At 37.6% G+C, this 21,983-nt stretch overlaps 2 protein-coding genes and 2 long non-coding RNA genes across 4 annotated transcripts in view; 3 read left to right on the top strand and 1 right to left on the bottom strand.

Moving 5' to 3' along the window:
* Nucleotides 1-1,842: 1,842 nt before the first annotated feature.
* LOC120865785 lies at nt 1,843-5,806 on the top strand. The gene is made up of 2 exons (XR_005721507.1): nt 1,843-2,594; nt 4,078-5,806. It is a non-coding gene; the product is annotated as an uncharacterized LOC120865785 (long non-coding RNA).
* On the bottom strand, nt 3,326-19,378 carry CNOT7 (CCR4-NOT transcription complex subunit 7). The gene is made up of 7 exons (XM_040243156.1): nt 19,166-19,378; nt 17,487-17,696; nt 15,445-15,638; nt 11,732-11,893; nt 10,067-10,211; nt 7,637-7,747; nt 3,326-6,042 (listed from the first exon to the last, which is right to left on the bottom strand). Exons 2-7 carry the CDS (start codon nt 17,601-17,603, stop codon nt 5,914-5,916), a joined length of 858 nt encoding a protein of 285 aa, XP_040099090.1. The 5' UTR covers nt 17,604-17,696; nt 19,166-19,378; the 3' UTR covers nt 3,326-5,913.
* Nucleotides 5,972-9,582, top strand: LOC120865784. Its single transcript, XR_005721506.1, has 2 exons — nt 5,972-6,089; nt 7,287-9,582. It is a non-coding gene; the product is annotated as an uncharacterized LOC120865784 (long non-coding RNA).
* Nucleotides 19,379-19,390: 12 nt separating the features above from the next.
* Nucleotides 19,391-21,983, top strand: part of VPS37A (VPS37A subunit of ESCRT-I) — a 38,584-nt gene continuing 35,991 nt past the window's right edge. Inside the window, exon 1 of the mRNA XM_040243154.1 lies at nt 19,391-19,852. Within this exon, the coding sequence (XP_040099088.1) occupies nt 19,725-19,852 (128 nt within the window). The 5' untranslated portion in view covers nt 19,391-19,724. The remainder of the gene's footprint in view (nt 19,853-21,983) is intronic.

Genomic DNA, 21,983 nt, shown 5'->3' with positions numbered 1-21,983 from the left:
AATTGTTGTAAAGATACACTTTTCCTAATTGTCTACCAGAGATACTTGCAGGCAAAATTCCTGTCAACAACCTAGTTACAACATAAGTCTTTTGAGAAGAGGCGGCTAACAAGATGAGGTGATTACTTATTAGTTGTTAAAGGAGTCTGAGGACAATTAGAAAGAGACTATGATATTCGAGTACATTATACTCAAGAGATAGCTGTTGGAAATACGGCATGTTTGACAAAACTGGTCTTCACATCATAAAGATGTGAAAATCATACACAAAGGTCTTATAACCCATGTTCATAAAAAATTAAGCTAGGAATCATGTGATGTATGCTTCAAGAAAACCTGTGAAAAAGCTGTTCTCCATTTATGCTATCACCTAGCAAATTTTCCCTATTTTGAAATGGTACACATAATCATGCTGGGCCAACTCTGAAGTTACACTGTATATATTATGGCACACAATTACTGTCACATATTTACTTGTAAAATTCTGAATTTAAGAAAAAAAAGCCCCACATATAACAAACTTGTAAAAGTTAAATGCAAATCCACTTACACAATAAACCGAAATGAAGGCATCCTCGAGTATGGTCATCTCACCTGTCTCCACACACCACAAATTCTGATCTGCTTACATTTTGGTTGAAGTGATAACATTTCAACAATGGATTTTCACTAGTAACATGTATCTCTAGTGGAGATAGAGATATTCCGCATCTATCCTTCTGTGGAAAACTGCTCTAAGTAACTCCAAATATTTTAACAGCATGCACTCCTTTTCCGCCTACTTAGCCCAGGTGGCGCTAGTGCTAAAGAACGCGCCTGCCCATGCAGGAGGCAGATCCCTGGGTGGGGAAGGTCCCCTGGAGAAGGAAATGGCAACCCACTCCTGTATTCTTGCCTGGAGAGTCGTGTGGACAGAGGAGCCTAGTGGGCTACAGTCCATGGGGTTGCAAAGAGTCAGACACAACTGAAGCGATGGAGCATAGCACAGCCAGTTTAGAAGTACTTTCTCTTGTGGAAGCCGACTGTGTTACATACCTTCAGTGTTCCTTTTACAGAGATACCACTGGAATTTTTTTTTACCTTGTCTTGGTAACAATTCACAGATTCTAATTTTTATTAAAACTTTAGCAATTTGATCATGTCACTTATTAAAAGCATTACGTTCCAACATTAGCGAAAATCTTGATCTTAAAATCCAGCAATCTTTTCCTCCATTAGATTTAGAACTTACTACCAAAAAATCTTGCTTTGCTACAGAACACAGCAACTGTGTTCCACTTTGTTAATGGTCCAAACCCTGCACTTTCCTCTTGTCTTTGCCATAACGGATGTTATTCTTTTACAGTAGTGTCCTGATTTGTAGCAAGTGGACAGCCCTGAAGGGATGAGTTAACTCAAGTTTGAAAGGAACTCCTGTGGATGATCACAGGTATCTCCCACCCTGATCTTCAGTGTAGCAGGAGGCTCTGAAATAGGATCTTCCAATAAAAAAAGGGGATGTAGGAGGATTCTTGTCCATAATGCAGTCTAGATTACTAAGAGCTCATTCTGTGACACCCTTTAATTGTTCTTTACCAACGAAAAGTTCAAATGAGTCTGGCCAATGCCAGTAAAAACAATTTAAATCACTTGCAACCCTCTCACCACAGGGAAAGTGAAGTCGCTCAGTCTTGTCCAACTCTTTGTGACCCCATGGACTGTAGCCTACCAGGCTCCTCTGTCCACGGGATTTTCCAGGCAATAGTACTGGAGTGGAGTGCCATTTCCTTTTCCAGGGGATCTTCCCGACTCAGGGATTGAACCCGGGTCTCCCACATTGTAGACAGCCGCTTAACCGTCTAAGCCACCAGGGAAGTCCCACAGGAGAGCTGACAGCAAAAACAAAACTGGTGCCAATGCCAAAACATGTATCTTTGATATTCTTGTTAGAGCCAATATTCAGTATTTCTGTAGTTTGCAGTTGGGGAGAAGAGGAATGTGTTATATATATTTGCTTTTTTTCTTATTTCTAAGTACCAGTTAAACCAAGGGGGTCCTTTTGATAAGTGACTTTAAGCTCCGGTTTATGCTAAAACAGCTCCTCATTGCTCATAAAGGACAGTATTATTTTATGGTTCATGAAAACTACTTTGTTACATCTTCCAGGGAAGGTTTAACAATGTAAGGAGTTCAAGCCTGACCTGAACTTAATAGTTCTTGTTTGGCAGGCAAAAGTGCTTAATCAATTTAAGAAAAAACATGCCATAGAGTTCTGCTGACGTTGAATTAAAAAAACTGATACCACGGAAAGCTTCAGTTCTGTTTATTCAGCTGCAACTAAGATTATTTCAGAATTTAGATTTCATGTCTGTCAGTATGTATAGCCCCTGAAGCCTAGTATTTAAAGTATCTTAAATGACCTAACCAAACATTTATTGTGTGAAAGCTGAGTATTTTTAAAATGCAACCTTGATTACACACTAATCTTAGTGTAACATGCAAACATGTTTTAAAGTTCTTTAAAAAATATTACTTAGGCAAGAAGTAGAGCATATGAGCGAGCCCTGGAACAGCTAGAATCAACAGGACAGTCGGTATACATATATACACTTCAGGTATGGTCTTTTGGTTTGTTTATGCTTTTGCTACATGGTCTTTGCAGGGGTTTAAGACACCAGCCATTAATAAACACTGTTCTTGTTAGAAAAAAGAGGTGTATGACACAAGTGAAATGGGTCCCCACCAAACACCTTACATTGTCACAAGTGTTTAGATTTGATTAACTAAACTGTTTCTTGCTCCATGCTTCTTTTACCACCATCAGTTATACCATTCCACTTCAGTTTGTACCGACTTAGTGATCTCTCTACTTGTGTGAAATATTCTTACCTGTAGTTATTCTGGACTCTTAATAGAAACTAATTCTTTGGTTACTTGAAATTCAGCACAGATTTCTCAAAAGTGAAGAACAGCTGGGCAGTACTGATAACATCTGACTCATTAAGAAAAACACTCAAAATCATGTCTTGTTTGCCACAGTTAATTGCTGACAATGTGTTCCACTCTTCAAGTAACTCATCAGAAAGCTGTCTTTTCTCTGAATGTATTTCTTTGGGCTACCGCATTCAGACATGACATATCTCACCACCAGTGAACGGCTTTGCTTAGCTAACAAGTGGGTCACTTGTAAACATACTTTGGTTGCAGCTTTATTTTTGTGAAGAAACTTCTGCTGTTGTAAGATACGCCATCTTAAAAGTTTTAATTCTAATTCTCCTGTTGCTGTCCCAGGAGTTGGGAATATTGTGATGAATGTGTAGTCTGGTTATATCAACATATGTTGTAATTTTTTTTAAGGCAGTTACAGTGTCACAGTTGACTGTCATCTGATAATATAATCCACACTCCAATGTGCCTTAAAAGCACACCATTCAAAGTGCACTTTTCTTGTTTTGACACAGTGGGTATGAATTGGTAACCTAAAAAAATAATAAAATGTGTGGTACAGAGATTCACATGGCATAACAAATGCTGTCGGGTCATCATCTCTATCACTGATTTGTAGCAAACCAGGCGAAAATGTGAAATGTTAAGACTGCCCTAGGCAGTTTCTGTAGCAGCCACTCAACTTTCCCTCTAAAGTGGAAAGATGGCCACAGACAGTGCATAAATGAATGTGGTTACAAGCCAGTAACTTTTATTTATGGACACTAAATGTTGAATTTCATATAATTTTCACACATCAAGAAATATTCTTTTTTTCCCCAACCGTTAAAAACTCTAAAATCCATTCTCATGTCACTGGCTAGACAAAAACAGGCAGCAGGCTGGTTTTGGTTGATGGGCCATAATTTGCTGATTCTTGCTCTAGTAGATTTAACAGAATATGGTAAGTCCAGAATTAATGGCTTAAGGAACATTAAAAAATGATCAAGCAAATATCTTTGATCCAAAAGCTATATTTAGTGAGGGTTATATTATTATTCTTTTAGAAGTTATAAAATATATAAATTCTTGAAACCAAAACTGATACAAACTATGAAATTCAACAAACTACATGGCTATTCAAAAGGCAATCTTTGTAATTATTTTTTTAAGGAAGTGAAGATCAAAAGAAAAAGAAACCAATTAGATACCTGCTATATTGACTTTAAAAGGAAGCCACAGTTAGATCAAATGCATTTACTTTTGTCTTTCAGAATAAATGCATCCCTGGAAAGGGGAGTCAGAAGTCAAGTCTTAACATTTGGTAGAGGTATGCATAAAAAAAATAAGCGAACACTGTTGTCCTGTAGAAGGCTCAGGTTGGTTTTTTTCAATTAAGACATTAAAAATCATTTAGTAAATGAAATTACTGAGTTCTGTTCAGTTGCCGAAATTTAAAAACAAAAAACCACAATATCCCAAATATTTCTAAAACAAAATTACCAGTCACCAACATATATAAGAAAACATTTCTGAAGCCTTTATTTACAAAAGCTTTAAAAACAAATAATCCCTCTGTTTCGCAAATGTTTTGTTTAAAAAGGACCACCCAGTTACAGCATTAAAGTATCATGAATAAAGAATGTACAAGGGAAACAAACTAATGTGGCTAACATTTGGAGATTTGCTAATATTACTGATTGAAGTGCAGATGACACACATCATAACTTGTAGTCCGTCACTTCAGGGCAGTTAATTATTACCAAAATGCCTTCCTACGCATGCTCTGGTCTGGTCACATATTCCACGTGGCTAAATATTTCACAGTCTCTTTTGTCAATATATATAAAATAGATTGCAAAGATATACACAAAAAAATAAACAAGCATTACACTCCTCAGGTAGTTTTATTAGCTATACTGTATATAGCTAATAAATATATAATTTTGTATTATGTTGTTTTGCACCAAATTTCTCCATTATTTATCTTTGTAGCAACTATGAAAGCTCGAATTTTTTTGTAATTTAATTTGGTACAAAATATACCTAAAGACTTGGCAATCTTTGGATTTGAATGAAATTGATTTGTGGAATCAACAAATCAAGAGCATTGTAAATATGGCTATAAAATTTTTTAAAATAAGGGTAAACAGAGATGGAATAAAAAGAAGCAGATAAGGGAAGTGTGCTATCATAAAATAACTGCAGCTTCAACATCTTGGGTACCAGTTTCCCAGCAGACATTAAATGTCCAATCACAAAGGATTTTTCCTGAAGGGTGTAAAGCTGGTTTGAAAAACACTTCAGTCACAGAGCAGCCTACACACATGCCAATTAGAAACTGACAGACACTAGATGTGCTTGGAAGATTAACTACTACGCACAGAAACAGCAGTTACTAAGCTCCCTCAGTAGTTTTTTGTCTTTCTTTTTTGTTGTCCTGCTGATTCAACCATATGCACAGTGCATGTGCTATATTCCATGGGTCAAAAACAAGTAAATATGGTAAAAGTTGGCAGATGGTCATTTTTCCAGGTAAGAGCAAGGAAAACCAAAACTGCTGATAAAACAGAGGATTTGAGTCAGAATCACTCTCTAAAGTGCAAAATTGATGGTCCACAATCTCAAATAGCTAAAACTCCTGCAGAATGGAAGGGAGACATGAAACAGGGAAATAAATTACAGTCAGTGCTAGTTAATTTAGGAACGGGAAAAAACAAACCAAGCTCAAGTAGGTGAAGTTTATCAAAGTATTCAATACCGTGTAGCTTTCCCCACTCACACACACCTACTAACAAGTGTATTTAAGGCCAGATTGAACCTGAATACTTTTCTATTTATTAAGATCTGAGATAGGAATGGTAGATACTTAGTGCTGAAAGGCAGAAAAATAAGCTATGAAAAAAAAAAAAGTAATGTCTACTGTTCAAGGGATTCAACCAGAGATAAAACCTATATACAAGCATGTGTGTATCTCAAATAAAATAAAAATAAGAGAACTATTTCATGTCATGACTGCTTGCTGGCTTCCTCTTCATATGCATTCCCTGTGCCATTCTGTACATAGGATGAACCAGAACCAAGGCCATACAAATGACCACAATATTTGGCATCATCAATATGATCTTCAAAGAACATCTAAAAAGGAATTTTGGAAGAAAAAAAAAGATAATTTTAACCAAAAGGTACGAATGGTAATTTATATTTCAGCAATGTAAGTACTGACTATTCCTTAACTATGACAGCTCTTATCTATGGTGCTCCTCTGAAGCCACACATTTAAATTAAACATATAAGACTGATGTTCTTAAGAAGTAGAGTTCAAAAGAAATCAAAGAAAATGACTACCAAAAACTATATAAACACACCTTTCCTATTAACACTCAGACCATTTTATGAGAATTTGTAATAATGGAAAAATGGCAGGCATTTTTAGTCCATTAATTTAATAATACTTAATCATGAGAATGAATAAAAATAGCCAATAATGGGTTGGGGAAGGGGCTAAGGTTTATAAGTAGCCTTAAGTCTATGTGAAAGGCCAAGACTTTTGGCTAAAAACCCCCAAACATGTCTGGACAGTAAAATCTGAAAATTCACATTAGGTTATTATCCTTAATAAAGCCAAGAAAAATAAAGATAACAAATTAACAACAGAGAATCCACCGTTAACCAAATTATCAAGGCATATTTTTAAATGCAAAGCTGAGAACGCAAAAGGTTGTCTTTTAATTCTCTAATGGAGCACTATGAAAACGTACAAAACAAAATATTTACTTGTCAGGAATACAGTCCAAATCACTTCTGAATCAATACCACTTGGCAAAATAGCTATATGCTTCCTATTATACGTATTAATACATTTCTACAAAAAGTTCTAAATTCCCAGAATTATCCTCAGTCATTTCTTTAATGTCTAAGAGGATATACTTTAAAGAATTCTACAGTATTTTGCAAAAAGGAAAGTTTTTGTAAGCAAAAATGTCCACTGTTTTCACATAACTGGCTTTCTTTTCTTTCCATTTATCTATTAAGTACACCTATGCCCATCACTTAACATAAGAGTAGACTTGGATTCATTAAATTTCATTTTTCTGTAGCTGACTTCTTTATACTTGAAGAACTTATCTCTGCCTTTTGCCTCTTAAGGAATGTCTGCCCAACATGATTTTTGACTTACCTACTATTTCAGATTTATTTAACCTCTTTAGAATTCAAAACCTCTTTGTAAGAATCAACTAAACAGCATGAGTCCTACTCTGTAAATCCTCAAAGTACTGAAGTACAGCAACAGTTTAATACCTAAGAAAAGACAGTGCCAGGGAAAACTTAATTACATGGATTCCTTGACTCGACAGAAGCAACACTAGTGTGATTAACAGGAAGTACTCTGGAGTTCCCCTATTAATATGTGTAACCCTGGATGAACGCTACTGCCTCTAGCCTCGGCTTCCTCATCTAAGAAATAATATGGTTGGACCTACATAATTTCTAAGGTACTTTAAGTTTCGTATTCTACTAAGAACTTATATTCTTTTTTTCCTTCTGAACTGCATTTCAAGATAACTCATTTCTGATTACTTTCATTCAAGTGTGGTGGATATGATTTAGATGGCAACTGTAATTATATCTTCACTTAATCTGTACTTATTGCCCCCAAAACTTTTGCCATTATATTTTAATGTTCTCAACCTAACAACCAACTGAGAAAAAGGCACTGATGTCTTCATACTTCTCTCATTTTGAAAAAGGCCATTCCTGTGAGCAATGAGTCAGATCCTGCCTGATGCTGTGGTCCTATCCGTTCCAGCTCTAACTGTTCAGCAACTTCCTGTAAACCACCCTACAAGAAAGAAAAATTGCTTGTCAAAAGAAAAACATTGCAACATCTGGATTCAAAAATTACATAACATAGACAATGATCAAAATAGCAATGAGTTTCAGTAAAGATGGACCTTATGAAGATCAGCAGAAAATAAGAGAATGTGAATCACTGATGCATTTGTTGAATGTGGGAGATGTTTATAATTCAACAGAAAATGAGATCTTAATTGGGGAAATTTATCTTCATCATACCCTTTAAGGCATGTGATGGCAAGTAATTTCCCTCAAGATATGAGGGCAGCAGATCATATACAAGGTAACACAGGCTAACGTTTATAGAGTACACTCACAGGCCATCTCTCCATCCATCAATTCTTATAAAATGGACTGTAGGCAGGTACTTTATAAATTTTCTTAAGCTTCATATAAAAAGTTTCATCTAAATATCTCTAAATAGCTTCATCTAAGTAATTTGCACAAAACAAAGCTGTTATGACTAATCAATCCTTGACTACAGTTTTTGTTAGATAAAAAGAAAAAGAGTATGTTGTTATGAGAATATAACCCTTTAGAAGGGTCTGCTAAACACCCACCTGTGTAAATACTGCTAGGATTAGAAAGGAAAGATAATGAGATTGAAAAAAAAAGGAAGGGAAAGAATAAAGAGAGAAGGAGAATAAAGAGGGGGAAATGGGAGAAGAGAAAGCAAAGAAACAAACATCAGGACCAATGACCAAATCCACACAAAGAAATTTCTAAACTGTTAAGGCCTCCACCAGCAAACTAGCCCTTTTCTACATCACAGCTTGAAACAGTGCTTTGCACAGCAGTTGCTTCAGGGCTAAAAACAGCCCAAGGATCAGGTATCATTAGCAGCTGCTCAGGAGAGCAACAGAGTCGTCATTCAGTATGGCTGACTATACGTCATAAAGTACCTTTGTCATCAACCTAAAATTTAACACTGGCAGTTACTCAGGGCATATTCAGAATGTCTAATATGCTCAGAAAATTTTCAACAACATACTCATAATGAATAATAATTTGGTTCTCTGTTCGCCCAAACTGTCACTGTTCAGACATGTCAAATTTAAAAAGAGTATTTCCACAGCCAGATAAAAATATTTAGGCCCTGGCTTCTCAGCATGCAATCCTTTCAGGGGATATGCTGTCTAGAGACACGAGGACAACCTACTGTTAAGTTCACTTGAGTCACAGAAGAAGTCTATTCAGATTGCACAGAATTCTGCTTTTCTTTGGTACTACAAACATGAAGTTGTATTTCTTAAAAACTTCCCAAATTGTATGCTATATCCTGTAATGAGGTAAGGAAACTTCAGCCCAAAGACTGTTTCCCTTAGGATTTTCAGTTCATCTGTCAAAAGCAAAGCTTCCTTAAGTCAATTGCTAAATTATTTCTTCCTACATAAAAGTAAAACTCTTTAAGTTTTCACCATCTCCTAAAAGTATGACTCCTTGCACTTCTAAAAAGCTGGGGAGGAGCAAACTTGATCAGCCTTGATGTAGGTTTTATGAAGCAACAACTTATATGTAAATGTTTTTCTTGAGTTACAGCTTAAGCACAAACATACCTGAAAAAATAAAACCACTATGTTCTTTAGGAGTCTGTACCCCTATCAGTGAATGCACTCTAAAACTAAGAGCACTTTTCCTGATAAAGACACTTTCTTTTGGAAAGAATTAATGCTTAGAGTAACAAATTATTACACACATGGTAATAAGCATCAGAATGTAAGCTGCTGTTTAGATAGGATCTACCCAATTACCAGCACTTACTACTAACAAGATGATGTCCATGGGTTGGTAGTGAGGAGGAAAAAAAAAAACAGAAAAAAATCTCTTTATAGGAACATGACCCTATGACTAAACCTGAGAATATAACCTCTCACCAAGATAAGCTGAAGGGGAAACTCTTTTTGCTACATGAGTGACTCCAGCTGCACACTGCTGGTCCCGAGACTTCTTGCTACATGGGAAGATTATGTGTTGGGAGACAGGGAGAACTTGCTTTTCTGTGTCAGACTCTCAGATTCTGTGCTAGTTCATGTTCAACGCGGCAAAAGAATGACAAGAATATGATCTTTGGTTTGAATCTTGCTAAAGCTTATTTTGCAAATATGTAATGAAGCCTTGAATAAGGATTTCTTATAAACTATTTTTTATGCAAAAAAGGAATCAGGTGACAATGTATAATCAGATAATGTGCATTTAATATAAAACTTAAAAATAAGGTTTAAATCAACATCCAACCCAGTATCTTTTAAGTCAGTTACCAGCTCTGAATAGTGTTGATTACAAATATAACCATTTAAAGACTTACTTTGAGATTTTTGCAGCTCTTCATGAGGTACTTCACATCATAAATGACAGGAAAAAACAATCGAAGGATCTCAAAGAAGTCAAGTTCTTCTTCAGGCAAGTTAGAGTTGGTCAGGATTTTGATTAAGTAGCCAAAGTCATAACCACTATGAAAGGGTTAAAGAATACAGAAGAGGGACCATAAAAACCATAGAAGTGAAAAAAAACATTTTTTTTCAATACAACTTTTAAGTGAGTCACACCGTAAATGGGAGAGGAAAAAAGAAAGGAACCAGAAAAAATGCACAAAAGAACAGAGAAAATAAACACATTTACAGTTATAATGAGGAAATGCCATCATTCACAGACAGTGATAAGAACCTGTCATATCATCAATCAGGAATATCAGTATACAAATCTCTACAACTATCCTAGGGCTGTAGTCACTGAACTACTATTTAGCAGATCCTTCAATAGAGAAGTCTCTAAAATCAAACTGTCCACAGCAGATGTCTCAAAAAATAGAGATGAAAGGAGACTTGGCAAAAATGTCAAAGACAGCAGAAAAACTGGCACTCAGAAGATAAAATAATGCCCATCTTCCCATCATTTATTTAATACAACCATACATTTCAAAAACCCAAACAGTAATTCTCTACCAAAGTATTTTCACTTAAGTAATTTTATAAAGAAATACTCTCTTCCCTCAGAATTTTGTTCCTATCTCAATCCCTCAGAGATACTAGTGGGAATGTTGTACATGAAAGAGTGAACCAAGTAAAGGCTGAGAACTAGTATCTAGAGAACAAAAAGCCAAGTCCCACATACTCAAATCAAGATCCTGTCCCTATTGTCTGGCTTTTTCACAGCTTTATACCTCCCTGCACTCCATCCCACAATCACACCCCTTCTCTTCCCTGTCAATCTTTCCTTAAGACCTCGCACAGGATGGGTTCCCCCAAGAGCCCCACTCCCACAGATTTCTCAGACAAGCTGTTTTCTGTACCACCATTTAAAGCACATGTACTGTTTTCTCCACCTCTTTAAAGGGCAGGTGTCATATCTTGAATTTTTTTTTCCCTTATGACACATAGTTGGGACTTAAATATTTGATGAGAAAGGCTATTTAACATACCTTTTAAAGTGAGAGTACATATAAAATTTCTATTCAGTGTTTAGAGTTTTACTTCTTACTTTAAAAAGAGGGGGAAAAAAAGCTTTAACATTGAAAACCATAAGGAATATCAAGATATAAACAATAAAATCAGAGATTGTAGACTATTTTGTAACTTAATTCCTAGAATCTTATCAAAGTGCTTGACATATGGTAGATAATAACTGTTTTTCTGATGAATAAATGTTTTCATTCTAATGCTTAGAAATGTTAACTCTATTAAATAAATAAACCTATGTAATAACACAGATTCCAAATGGCGTTGCTGGACTTAAACCAAGGTCTGTTTTTTCAGCCTCCACTCTTTCCACTATGCAATACTGTCTCCCTTAGTCTGAAATGGATCCCACATCATTAAATGAACCTTTAAGGAGACCAACATTAGCCTGTTGAGCTATATGGTAGCCAATTCTCTGCTGAACTAAGCCTGAAATGCTGACACCATGACCCAAGTCAAGTGTGAAGCAGCTAGAAAATGGTAACACAAATACCATTTGCAATGCAATCTTTTACCTATGAAATGATAACCATTTGACCCCTTCACAGAGGACTACTCCTGATGTCATAAGAAGTTCTGCAAAGTACTGGGTCTCAATTCCTTCCTCCTCATGTTTTTTAAACTGGATACCAGATGTTGTGAGCAGCTCTATAGAGTCTTGGGCATACATGTCCTCCCTGGCAGGAGAAAAAGAAAGACAACATTCAAAAGTGCCATATTTCAAACTATGTTTCTCCCACTGACATCTACAACTACAGTGCCAGAAATATCAAGAGAGAATGGGCCTGAGTCCATTTGTTCCAACATTTCACATATACGGAAGGTAAATGCGACTGAAATACAAAGGTCAACTTAATTTTAGAAGAATGTTCATACAGCAAATTATCATTTGAAACCGTCCAATGGTGAGATTTTAATCTTTACTATCCATCTCATTAGCCTTTCACAAATTAAGTAAATGTAACTGGGTTCAAACAAAAAAAAGGGTCTTCTACTCACCGTAGCTGCCACCACAGAGTAACAGACATGTTCTTATCCAGGCTTTCATCTCAGCAGCCATTTTAATGCTGCCAAACAGCTGCAGCCACAGGGGTGAAGCCTGTGTCTGTCTCCCAGGTTCTCAGCAGAGAGAAGGGAGAGGGATTGAAGGGAAAACTCCTGCTGTGCCAGCGTTAAACCACACTCTGTCTTAAAGAAGGAGGAGTTGCTTCCTCTCACTACCATGAGCCTCTCAAACAGTTCCAATCAGCAGCAAGCTGTTTAAAATGAAAGACTCTGCTGGAGCAGCATTAATTTCTCCTTCTAACAGTCTTACTCCTAGAAGATTACTTCTCAAAAATCAAGCCAGGAAATCTAAATATAAACCAATCTTTCAAGATTTTACTTAAGCCAAAAAGAAAACCATCTTTAATATCTAAGCACAAGCACACGGGTATCTAAAATACTATATTAAATCAAATATGTGATCCAAATGAAGATATGTTTCTGAGAATGCAAAGTATTTCATGCAGTGCCCACTGGATGTTTTCTATTTACTTTGAAAATTGTGAGAATACTGATTTCTACCACTTAGCAAAAGTTCTATAAAAGCTTTAATGAAACTAAGCCAAAAGGAATATTGCCTTTGAAAAGTAATAAAACTAGCAAATGAAATATTTAAAAACAGGAATTGCAACAATTAATCTTAAGTCAAAATTCCCTGGAAAATTATGCCAGAAAACTCTTTCAAAAGGCTATCTGAATAAACCCAATACAAGTTTTTTCAATTACACAACAGATATTACTGTCCTTGTTATACTAAAACATGTACTTTAAACAAGTAGAATCTCACTCATCGTGCCCAGATGCTCACTAAGAGACACGTTCTAGCAACTATAACCAACGAAAGGCATAAGAGACTCCTTCTCGAGGCTCACATTATTCTGGGCCATATGCTCACTTTACTTTTATGATCTCTCTCTTAATCACAATTTAAGCTTGAAGAGGGCAATGATTTTTGTCTGTTTTGTTCAATGTTATATTACCAGGGAGTAATGCACTATTTAAATCAGTATTTCCCAAATTTGCCCAATGATAATAGTCACTCAGATTAACTTGTCAATAATATGGATTCACAAGTGCCACACCTGGACATATTGGATCACCATCTCCAGGAGAGAGACCTGGATGAGTACTCTGGTGTTTCATGATCAAATATCATATTCTACTTTACTTTTCATGTATGTATCAAGTCCAAATCACTTTAGAGCAAATTCCCAAACACTGATCAGTACCTAACAGTTCTAATTCTCAGAGTTCAGCAACAGAAAGCAGACAGAAGAGTTATAATGACCATGACCAACTTTCCTCAACATTATGTCCCTGGGACCTAGCACCGCTGCTGACACATCCATTCTAGGAACTCAATAAACGTCAATTTTCACTTTTCTTCAAAATATCCAAGATTCATGGTGCTGTTTCTCCACATTAGGTAGAACTGGTTTTATTTTCCAACTGACCCTTTCTACTAAATAATATTTTTCAATACATCCTTAAAGATCTCTCAAGATATTAACATTAGGATGAATTGGCCAATAAAACTACAGCATGAGTTTTGCTGTGTGAGAAAAAATGTACGAGAAAAAAAAAGTCTTTCAGAAAATGGAGTAACAAAGCAGCTGTTATTAAGAACAAAGATGTTTCTAGAAAGGAAAAATGTCTATTTTACCAAAACTGAGACCCTGATAGGTCATCTACTACTCACATACTGAGATCATAGCACTACCTTAGTACAGAACAAGGTTCTGATGATCAGCTTGGGAAAAAAGTAATATAGAGCAAATGAAATGGTAGAGAACCGATTTTAAAAAGGGTTACCTTTCGGGAAAAAGATAAAAGGGAATTTTCAGAATTAAAGGACTTATAAAAGGTTTAATCAGTTTAAATAGAGATAAGTACCTTTCACCCTTGACAAAGTTCTGGAGAGTATATTATTAAATCCAACAGAGTGGAAACAGAGTCAGGCTAAACATAATGCAATTAGAAGCCATACTATTACACCACTGATAACACTATCCTCTAAGCTCATCAGCCCTGCTTGTCTTTAGATGTTATATATGCTAAGTATCACACTACAGAGAACAGAGGTCCTTAAATGGCACTACCATCAATTGGGGCTTCTCTAGTGGGACTTCTCAGATGATAAAGAATTCACTTGCAATGTAGGAAACCTGGGTTTGATCCCTGGATCAGGAAGACACCCCTGGAGAAGCGAATGGCTACCCACTCCAGTATTCCTGCCTAGAGACTCTCACAGATAGAGGAGCCTGGTGGGCTACAGTCCGTGGGGTCACAATGAGTTGAACAAGACTTAAGGGACTGACCACCACCACCACTATTAATTGTCCTACAGCTTCATTTACTATTTTGCAAATTGGATGTAAGATCATATGAAACAAACAGAGACTGTCAAACAGAAGGATACTGCAGAACAGTAACATACTCAGAATGTATTCAGCATTTCCCCATCGTACAGTCAGTTTGTAAACAATCTGCCCTCACCCAAAAACACTGGAAACTTCCCTAAGCTATCAAGACTACTCATACCAATTATACAGAAGTACTGTAAAGAAACTGGGTTGTGACCCAGGACTTGAGTTAGAATTCAGATTCCAAATTGTTTCCTAAAAGAAACACCAAGCTCGAGGATACTAAATACTTCTCCCATATGTAACCTGTAAGAGGCTCTGTGGGCTGGGCTGACCCAATAACTGATTTTAAAGGAAAATGCACCCAAGTTTCTAGGAATGATCTTATTATCACTCTGATGAGCCTTCTATTCACACAATGGACTATAACCATGATAAGAATCTCTTCATGAGAAGGATAACTTTTACAACAAAGACATATATATTTCAAATTGCACACAAAGTTTGAAAGCAAAATTAATGTTGTAAAGTTATCTTTTTTCTATCAAGAAATATTTTCAAAACCCAGTTTTCCAAATTTCAAAATAGTGGCAGTTATGCTTTTAAAATAACAGCTCTAAAACTCAAAAGTTTCTGCATTTAAGTCTTCTTTATCCTGATTATTTTTGTCCCATAATAAAAAGAAACAAAGTTTTGAAATTTTAGGTTTTAAATATTTCCAGGGTAGCAATACCAAATTTCATTTGTTGTACCTGATGGAAATTAATTTCTAAAATTAAACTAAAAAAAACAAGTTTGGGTTAAATTTATTTCCTACTTACGTCAAATTAAATTTAAAGTTAAACTGCCAAGTTGAAGTTCCTGGTGGGTATTCTCCTTGCTCATTCATAAATGTCAGTCCTAGCTGAATTATCTTCAACAAGTCTACATTACACCGTAACAGTTGGTACTGATAGTCAGCATTGCTCCTGAATTCTCCAATGGGTCTTGCAACCACGCCTGGAAACTCAGTGTCCTGTAAAATAGTTTTAAGGGTCATTACTTACTAAATGGTCGAAACCACAATCCAAAAATTCCTAGAATAATTAATTTTGAGTACACATTGAAGAATCCTGTTAGGGGTGATATTCTATACAATTCATGTTCAATTACAATGTACCTTTTAACTAGGAAGAGTATTACTTTTTAAAACCATAAAACCACAAACTTAATGACTTTGTCTTACTTTAAATATCATATCAGGAAAAAATTACCATGTATAATGTACACATAATAAATGTAACTAAGTACTCTATTCCTGAGGAAGGAGGAAGAAGAAAATTACAAATTCATGTTTTTCAACAAGTATGTGAAACTATGCTCACAGTATTGTAATATTAAAACCAATGAAGATGGTTAAAAAGACTAGAAAATGTACCATACTTTTTAATTGCTTTTCTGAAGTAAGTATTTAGATACATACCAAAACCCTCCTACTTTCTTGGCCTAAAACAGTACTCTCTACACTCCAGAGAAAACATACCCTTAAAGACTGCATGCCACCACTCATTCCTGTAGAATGCTATCACATGTCTAATGTTGTCACTGCTTTCATTTGAGAAATAAATGATCACTATGAATTTCTACTGTAAAATATAACTTCATTCTAATTATGGATAAGAAAATACATCTATTAAATAGGACATTATCTGTATACATTAAAATATTCATATTTTAACCAACCAACCTGCCCCTCCCAAAAGCAGCATATTTATTTGTATTAAATATGCTAAGAAAATAAACATATCATTTTAGTAGTAAAATTCAAATTAAGAAACTAAGAACAAAACCTAAATTTCAATTCTTATAAAGGAGAGAAATGGAAACTTTTCTAAATTCAGTCAAACTCAACAACAACTTTATTGGATACTATGTATTATGCTAACTGTTGGGGGGAGAAAGGATACTAGTATTATGCTAACTGTTGGGGGGATTAAGATACTAAGCTCTTTCTTCTCAAAGCTAATAATCTAGAATACCGTAGAGAAGTTAAAACAGACAATGCTCAAGAAGCAAAAAAATTAATTGAGTAGACAGGCTAGGCAGAGTGAACAGTATATGCAAAACTAGAAATGATTAACAACACAGTGTGTTCACAGAATTCCACTGGTAATTAAAAAACAAACAAAAAAACTACAGATCAACAATGCTTCATTGGGAGATCTGAATTTTTTTGTTTGAGAAAGACATCTAGGAGCTCCATCTGGTATTAGTATCAGGCCTTAGTGTTGCTAGGAGCAGACCTGGCATTCACAGCTAGGTCCTAATGGGTCTTCTGCTGAATATAAACAATTTCACACTATAACATCAGACAAGGCCAGTCTGTAATCATAACTGAACATATGCAAAAATACATTGTCCAAACCATAAAAATGATCAAACCTCCTTCTATCTTAAATAACGAGTGACTGTTGCTTCTTTACAGCTTTAGCCTCACTCTAGTCTTCTCTCATTCTAGTTGAGAGTCATTAAGAAGCCTATCGTGGAATTACCCCAGCTTCCCAACAGTTCAGAGCAGAGCCCCACTTCTTCACTCCCTTCCTAAAACCACTGCCACACACCCCAATTCCTAGAAGGTCTAACACTCGCTTACGCAAATAACCCCAAGGTTCTAAGAATGCATTTTCCCTCAATGCAATGAGTAAGAAACCCAATTTGTCACATTACTGGTGTGTTCTTGGTGGTCTTTAGTTGGGAGGTCATTGACAAAATTATTTTCATTAAATACCTAGAAAAAAAAAAATCAACCAGAAGGGTTGAATTCAAGATGTTTTAAAATCCTCTTTCATAAAAGGCATTTTAAGGATTTCGCTCATAGGCGTACCATAGCAACGTAATTATATTTTCGGATAACTTGACGAATTTTCTTCATCTCTTCATCCAGGTTGCAAGCCCAAACTTCACAAATTCTTTGGCTATGATCTACAGTTGCTGCTGGCATAGTGAGGGCACAAGGAGTCTAGCTGCCAAGCATCAAAATGTTATACTTGATTGAAGATTTGTTTCGTAAATACTTTATCCTTTATTTGTGTACCTGTCAAAATAAGAATCAGTTATACCAGGAATCTGAATCACAGAATGATTGAGTTGATAGAAACCTTAGAGATATTTATTTGAGGTCCTTGATTTATGAGAAAATCAAAGTTTAGGATGTGACTTGTCTAAAGTCACACCACTAATGAGTAGGAGGAAAAGGACAACACAGGTTTCCTGGTTCTAATGTTAGGTAAAAAGTGTTTTCTGCATACACACTAATCATTTTTAAAAACTTCCCATTAATAAAAAATTGCTCTGAATTCAACTCACTCTCTGAATAAAACTTCATAAAGACATCCCTTTTCAGGTAAACATGATACACGTGACAAGATCAGATGTTACTAGGGTAAAGGTAGTATTAGTACTTGCTTTTATTCCTAATTGAACATTCAAACTCTGATCTAACTACAAAATTTACCAGAATTTATTTAGGTCAGATGGGAGGGGCCAAAAGTAAATAATTTTTTTCTTTTAAAAAGTTCTTTCTGAGTAATAAAGAATAGCCACAGAAACTGTTTCAATGTCTGTAACTGCTGATGGGAGAAAGAAGGAAAGCGATAGAGTCTCTGCATTTCAAACTCTAATTTCCTAAAAATCTAAGCATTTTCCCTGGTTACCAAATACACATGTCATGTTTCTGGTTCTTACAAACACAGGTTTCATGGTTAACAGTACAGACCAACATTTTGGTTCTTAAGCGGGGAAATTCCAGATCCTCTTTCGCTTTTCACACAAGTTTGAAAAAACCGTAACAGACAAGTGTAAAAAGGAGTTGTGACCTCTTCTTGTAACTCTACAGTCACAAATGTAACCTCGCGTGCTCTAAGAACAGAAACCAAAGATCGAAGGGCTACTCCCTTTATAACCCTCTTCACTCGGCTACAAACACACAGACACACACACACAAAATTTGGAAAGGCCCTGTCGTTGAACATTGCTTTCCTCCACCTCGCTCTCTACTACACTTCCAGAAGACCTGAAGAGGCACCAGAGGCCTTCTCGTTACTGGAGGTAGCCAACTCCGAACAGCGGGTTCCCAACGAAACGCGAGGACAGTACAGACACATTCAAGTCATAGATAACTCTCTTCCCTGGCAGAGAGCCAGCGCGAAGGCTGCTGATAACCACTGACTGGAGCCCGATTGACTCCAAGCCCCGCCGGGAGGACTGCGAGGAGCTGACCGTCTAGGCCACCGCCCTCCACTCCCAATTTCCGTCCCGCACCACTGAAGCCCCAGGTACAAAGCCTTCGCGTCATCACCCCGCGCCACCTCCTCGACAGACACCCCCCACCCCAGCCCCAATTACCTTCCCCCGCGCCACCCGCCGCCCGGCCCGTCCCAGCGCCCGCCGCGCTGCAGCTGGCGCCATCGCGCGCCCTCTCAGGTTCGCCGTTCCCGCCCCCTTCCTACTTCCCCAACCCGCCCCTCCCCCCTAAACCAAGGCTGAGGTAGACGCGAGATCTACTTGTGTCGCTGAGCTCGCGCTCCTCCTCCTCCTCCTCGCCATAGAGACAGCACCCAGCGGCGGCAGCGGCGGTGGCGGTAGCGGCGGGGGCAGCGGCGGGTGCCCCATAGACACCGCTCGCCCGGCAAGGGGGAAAGGGGAGCCGGAGCCTCGCCGCACCGCGCTGCGCTGTCGCTTCTCGCGCGTCCGGGCGGGGGCGCCGGATGATGACGCCATCCGCAGAGGGGGCGGGGCACGCAGGTGACGGAGGCTGAGGCGGTGGAGAGTTAAAGCGGTCGGGCTGGCTGGCTGGCTGGCTGGGGCGTCAGGGCCGCGAAGGTTAGGACCGCCAGTCTCGAGCGGCGAGTTCCCTTCTTTTCAGCTGCTGCACTGACAATAGCATGCCCCCCCGGCCCCGAGGACCCCCCGCCGGGCCGGCTTAGAGAAGACGCGGCTGCCCAGCACTTGGGCCGGGCTGTCCCTGCCCGCTCCTCCTCTGTCGGTGGAGAACCGCCGGGCTGAGCCGCTGGGAGAAGCAGGCCAGAGCCTTCCGGGGCCGCGGCCCGGGGACCCGTGGAGGATGAGCTGGCTCTTCCCCCTGACCAAGAGCGCCTCCTCCTCTTCCTCAGCTGGGTCTCCCGGTGGTCTCACCAGCCTCCAGCAGCAGAAGCAGCGCCTGATCGAGTCCCTCCGGAACTCACACTCCAGGTGACTGGCCACTGCCTCTCCGACCGGTGGAAGAAAGTAGGGCGGGAGGGCGGGCTGGTGCTAACCACACTCGCAGCTCCTCAGGCCGACTCCCGCCAGCTGCCGCGCTTTTTTTTTTTTTTTTTTGGACATATCTCCCTTGGTCCTGGGTCTCACGCTTGCTCTCCCATCCCTGACCGACGTTCAGGATTTCTTCCGGGACCCCCTTCCCACCCTCCCGTCCCCACCACTGCTCAGCTCCCCTAATTCCGACTTCCCTCATCTCCCCTGACACACCGCTGCCGACTGCAGTCTGTCTCCTGTCTTGTCTGCAGTATGTCTTGCTTTCCCCGGCTTCCTCACCAACCTTTCCTTTTACCCACCTGTTTGCCGCGTTGGCCGAATTGTTCAAATTTTATACTTGGCTAAAAAGGAGATTACCCTTCGCAATTCAAGTTTCACAAATAGTGGACTATTTTTGGAAAAAAACTTTGAACCCTAAAGGAAGGGGAAAACAAAGTTTTCATAAGTGGGTTCTCTTCTGGGAGTGACGTACTCAATCCTCTTAAGTCTCTAATAGATTTACCCTGTTCATTCTAACCCAGCTCCCCGCAGCTGGTAACTATCAGTCGGTTCTTTTCTCACTTTGTGATTCTTGTTCCTACACTCAGGACTTAGCTTCAAGTCATTTTGCTTGTTCTGCTGGCGTTGTTTTTGTTTCGTTTTGTTCATTTTCAGCGTGGTCAGGTTAGAAATATTTTGCAATTCAGATTATTTCAGTTGTTTTTATTGCAGGTATCTGTGACCTCTAGTGGTTTTAAAAAATTAGAACAGCCTCTTTATATGAATTATGCAACTATATTTACGTGAGTGTCAGCATGTATTTTAATGGAAAGATATCAACATCATTCATGTATTTGAAATATATATTGAGATATTAAAATTGGTTAATTCTAGGAGCCATTTTTTGTGTTATACTAATTTTTTTCTAAACAAGTTATAGTATGGAATTAAGTTAGGTGTATTGTTAGAAGAAAAAAATCATTGCGAAATCGGTTTGGCTATAGTGAGGCCTGTTGCTGATTGAACCTCAGGTGTTCCTTGGTTCTTTTTCTCAATTGTTCTGCTGTTCAGAACTTTAGAAAGGTGAGAATTTATGGTATTAAACAGGAAAGAATAGCATGGTGTTTGATTTAATAGTAGGTTTCTTTTTGGAAAATTAAGTTCATAGAGTTCTTCCAAGTCAATCTGACTCTGGTTTTCTCTACTAACCTGTAAAAGCTACTCTTACAAAATATGTTTATAAAATAAGGATACTCCTTTTTTAATAAACATAACAAAAGTTTTCACCTTGGAAGGCTGTTTATTTACAATTGCCAAAATACTTTCTAGAACCATACCTTTGGAAATTAATTGTTTTTAAGCCTTTAGGATATTCTGTTAGATATTCTCACAGCTGGCAAATTTTATTCTTCGAGGTTGGAGTTGAATTTTCAAATATTCCAAAGTCCCTTGCTGCTGCGGCTGGTAAATAAGGGAAGTGATTGATGTGAAATGTATTGTGTATTTTTCTGTGTGTGTCTCCCAAACAAAGTTAGAGTTGAAGGCAGGAACTGCTAATCTAAGAATTCTGTAATTGGCTTAAGAGGATCAGTAAATACCCTGAGTCAAAAGCAGAAAGGATCTATTTTATTTGTAATTTTTTTTTTGAGCCAGAAATTATGGACTTATAATTAGACGTGTGACATTATCTACAGTATTTTGTGATATTTTATGAACAGTTACCTTTAATTGCTTTGATTCTTAAAATTTCTTTTATAAAAAATACTTGAAGTTTTTATCGAAATATTTCACATTTATAAACTATACTTGGATAATTCTGGTGACAATCAAGTAGGTCATGTACATGGCAGTTTTTAAAGAATGGTATGGTCCCAGAAAAAAATTTCACCTATTCTTGTTAAGGTTGCCCTTTTAACTTATGACCTATGTTTTAAAACTGGCAGGTAAAAATGAAACATCTGTGCAGTATCTGACAGTATGCTGCTGAGTCACCAAATTGAATACTACAACTTTTTTTGTATAAAAAGATTTTTGTACAAAAAGACACTGCAATTGGTTATTCTGAAAATTCAATACTACAACTTTTTTT

Source organism: Oryx dammah, unplaced genomic scaffold (assembly GCF_014754425.2).
Source record: "Oryx dammah isolate SB20612 unplaced genomic scaffold, SCBI_Odam_1.1 HiC_scaffold_7, whole genome shotgun sequence".
Lineage (NCBI taxonomy): Eukaryota > Metazoa > Chordata > Mammalia > Artiodactyla > Bovidae > Oryx > Oryx dammah.
The sequence above is the reverse complement of the archived record's forward strand: the minus strand, read 5'-3'. Positions and strand labels throughout refer to the sequence as shown.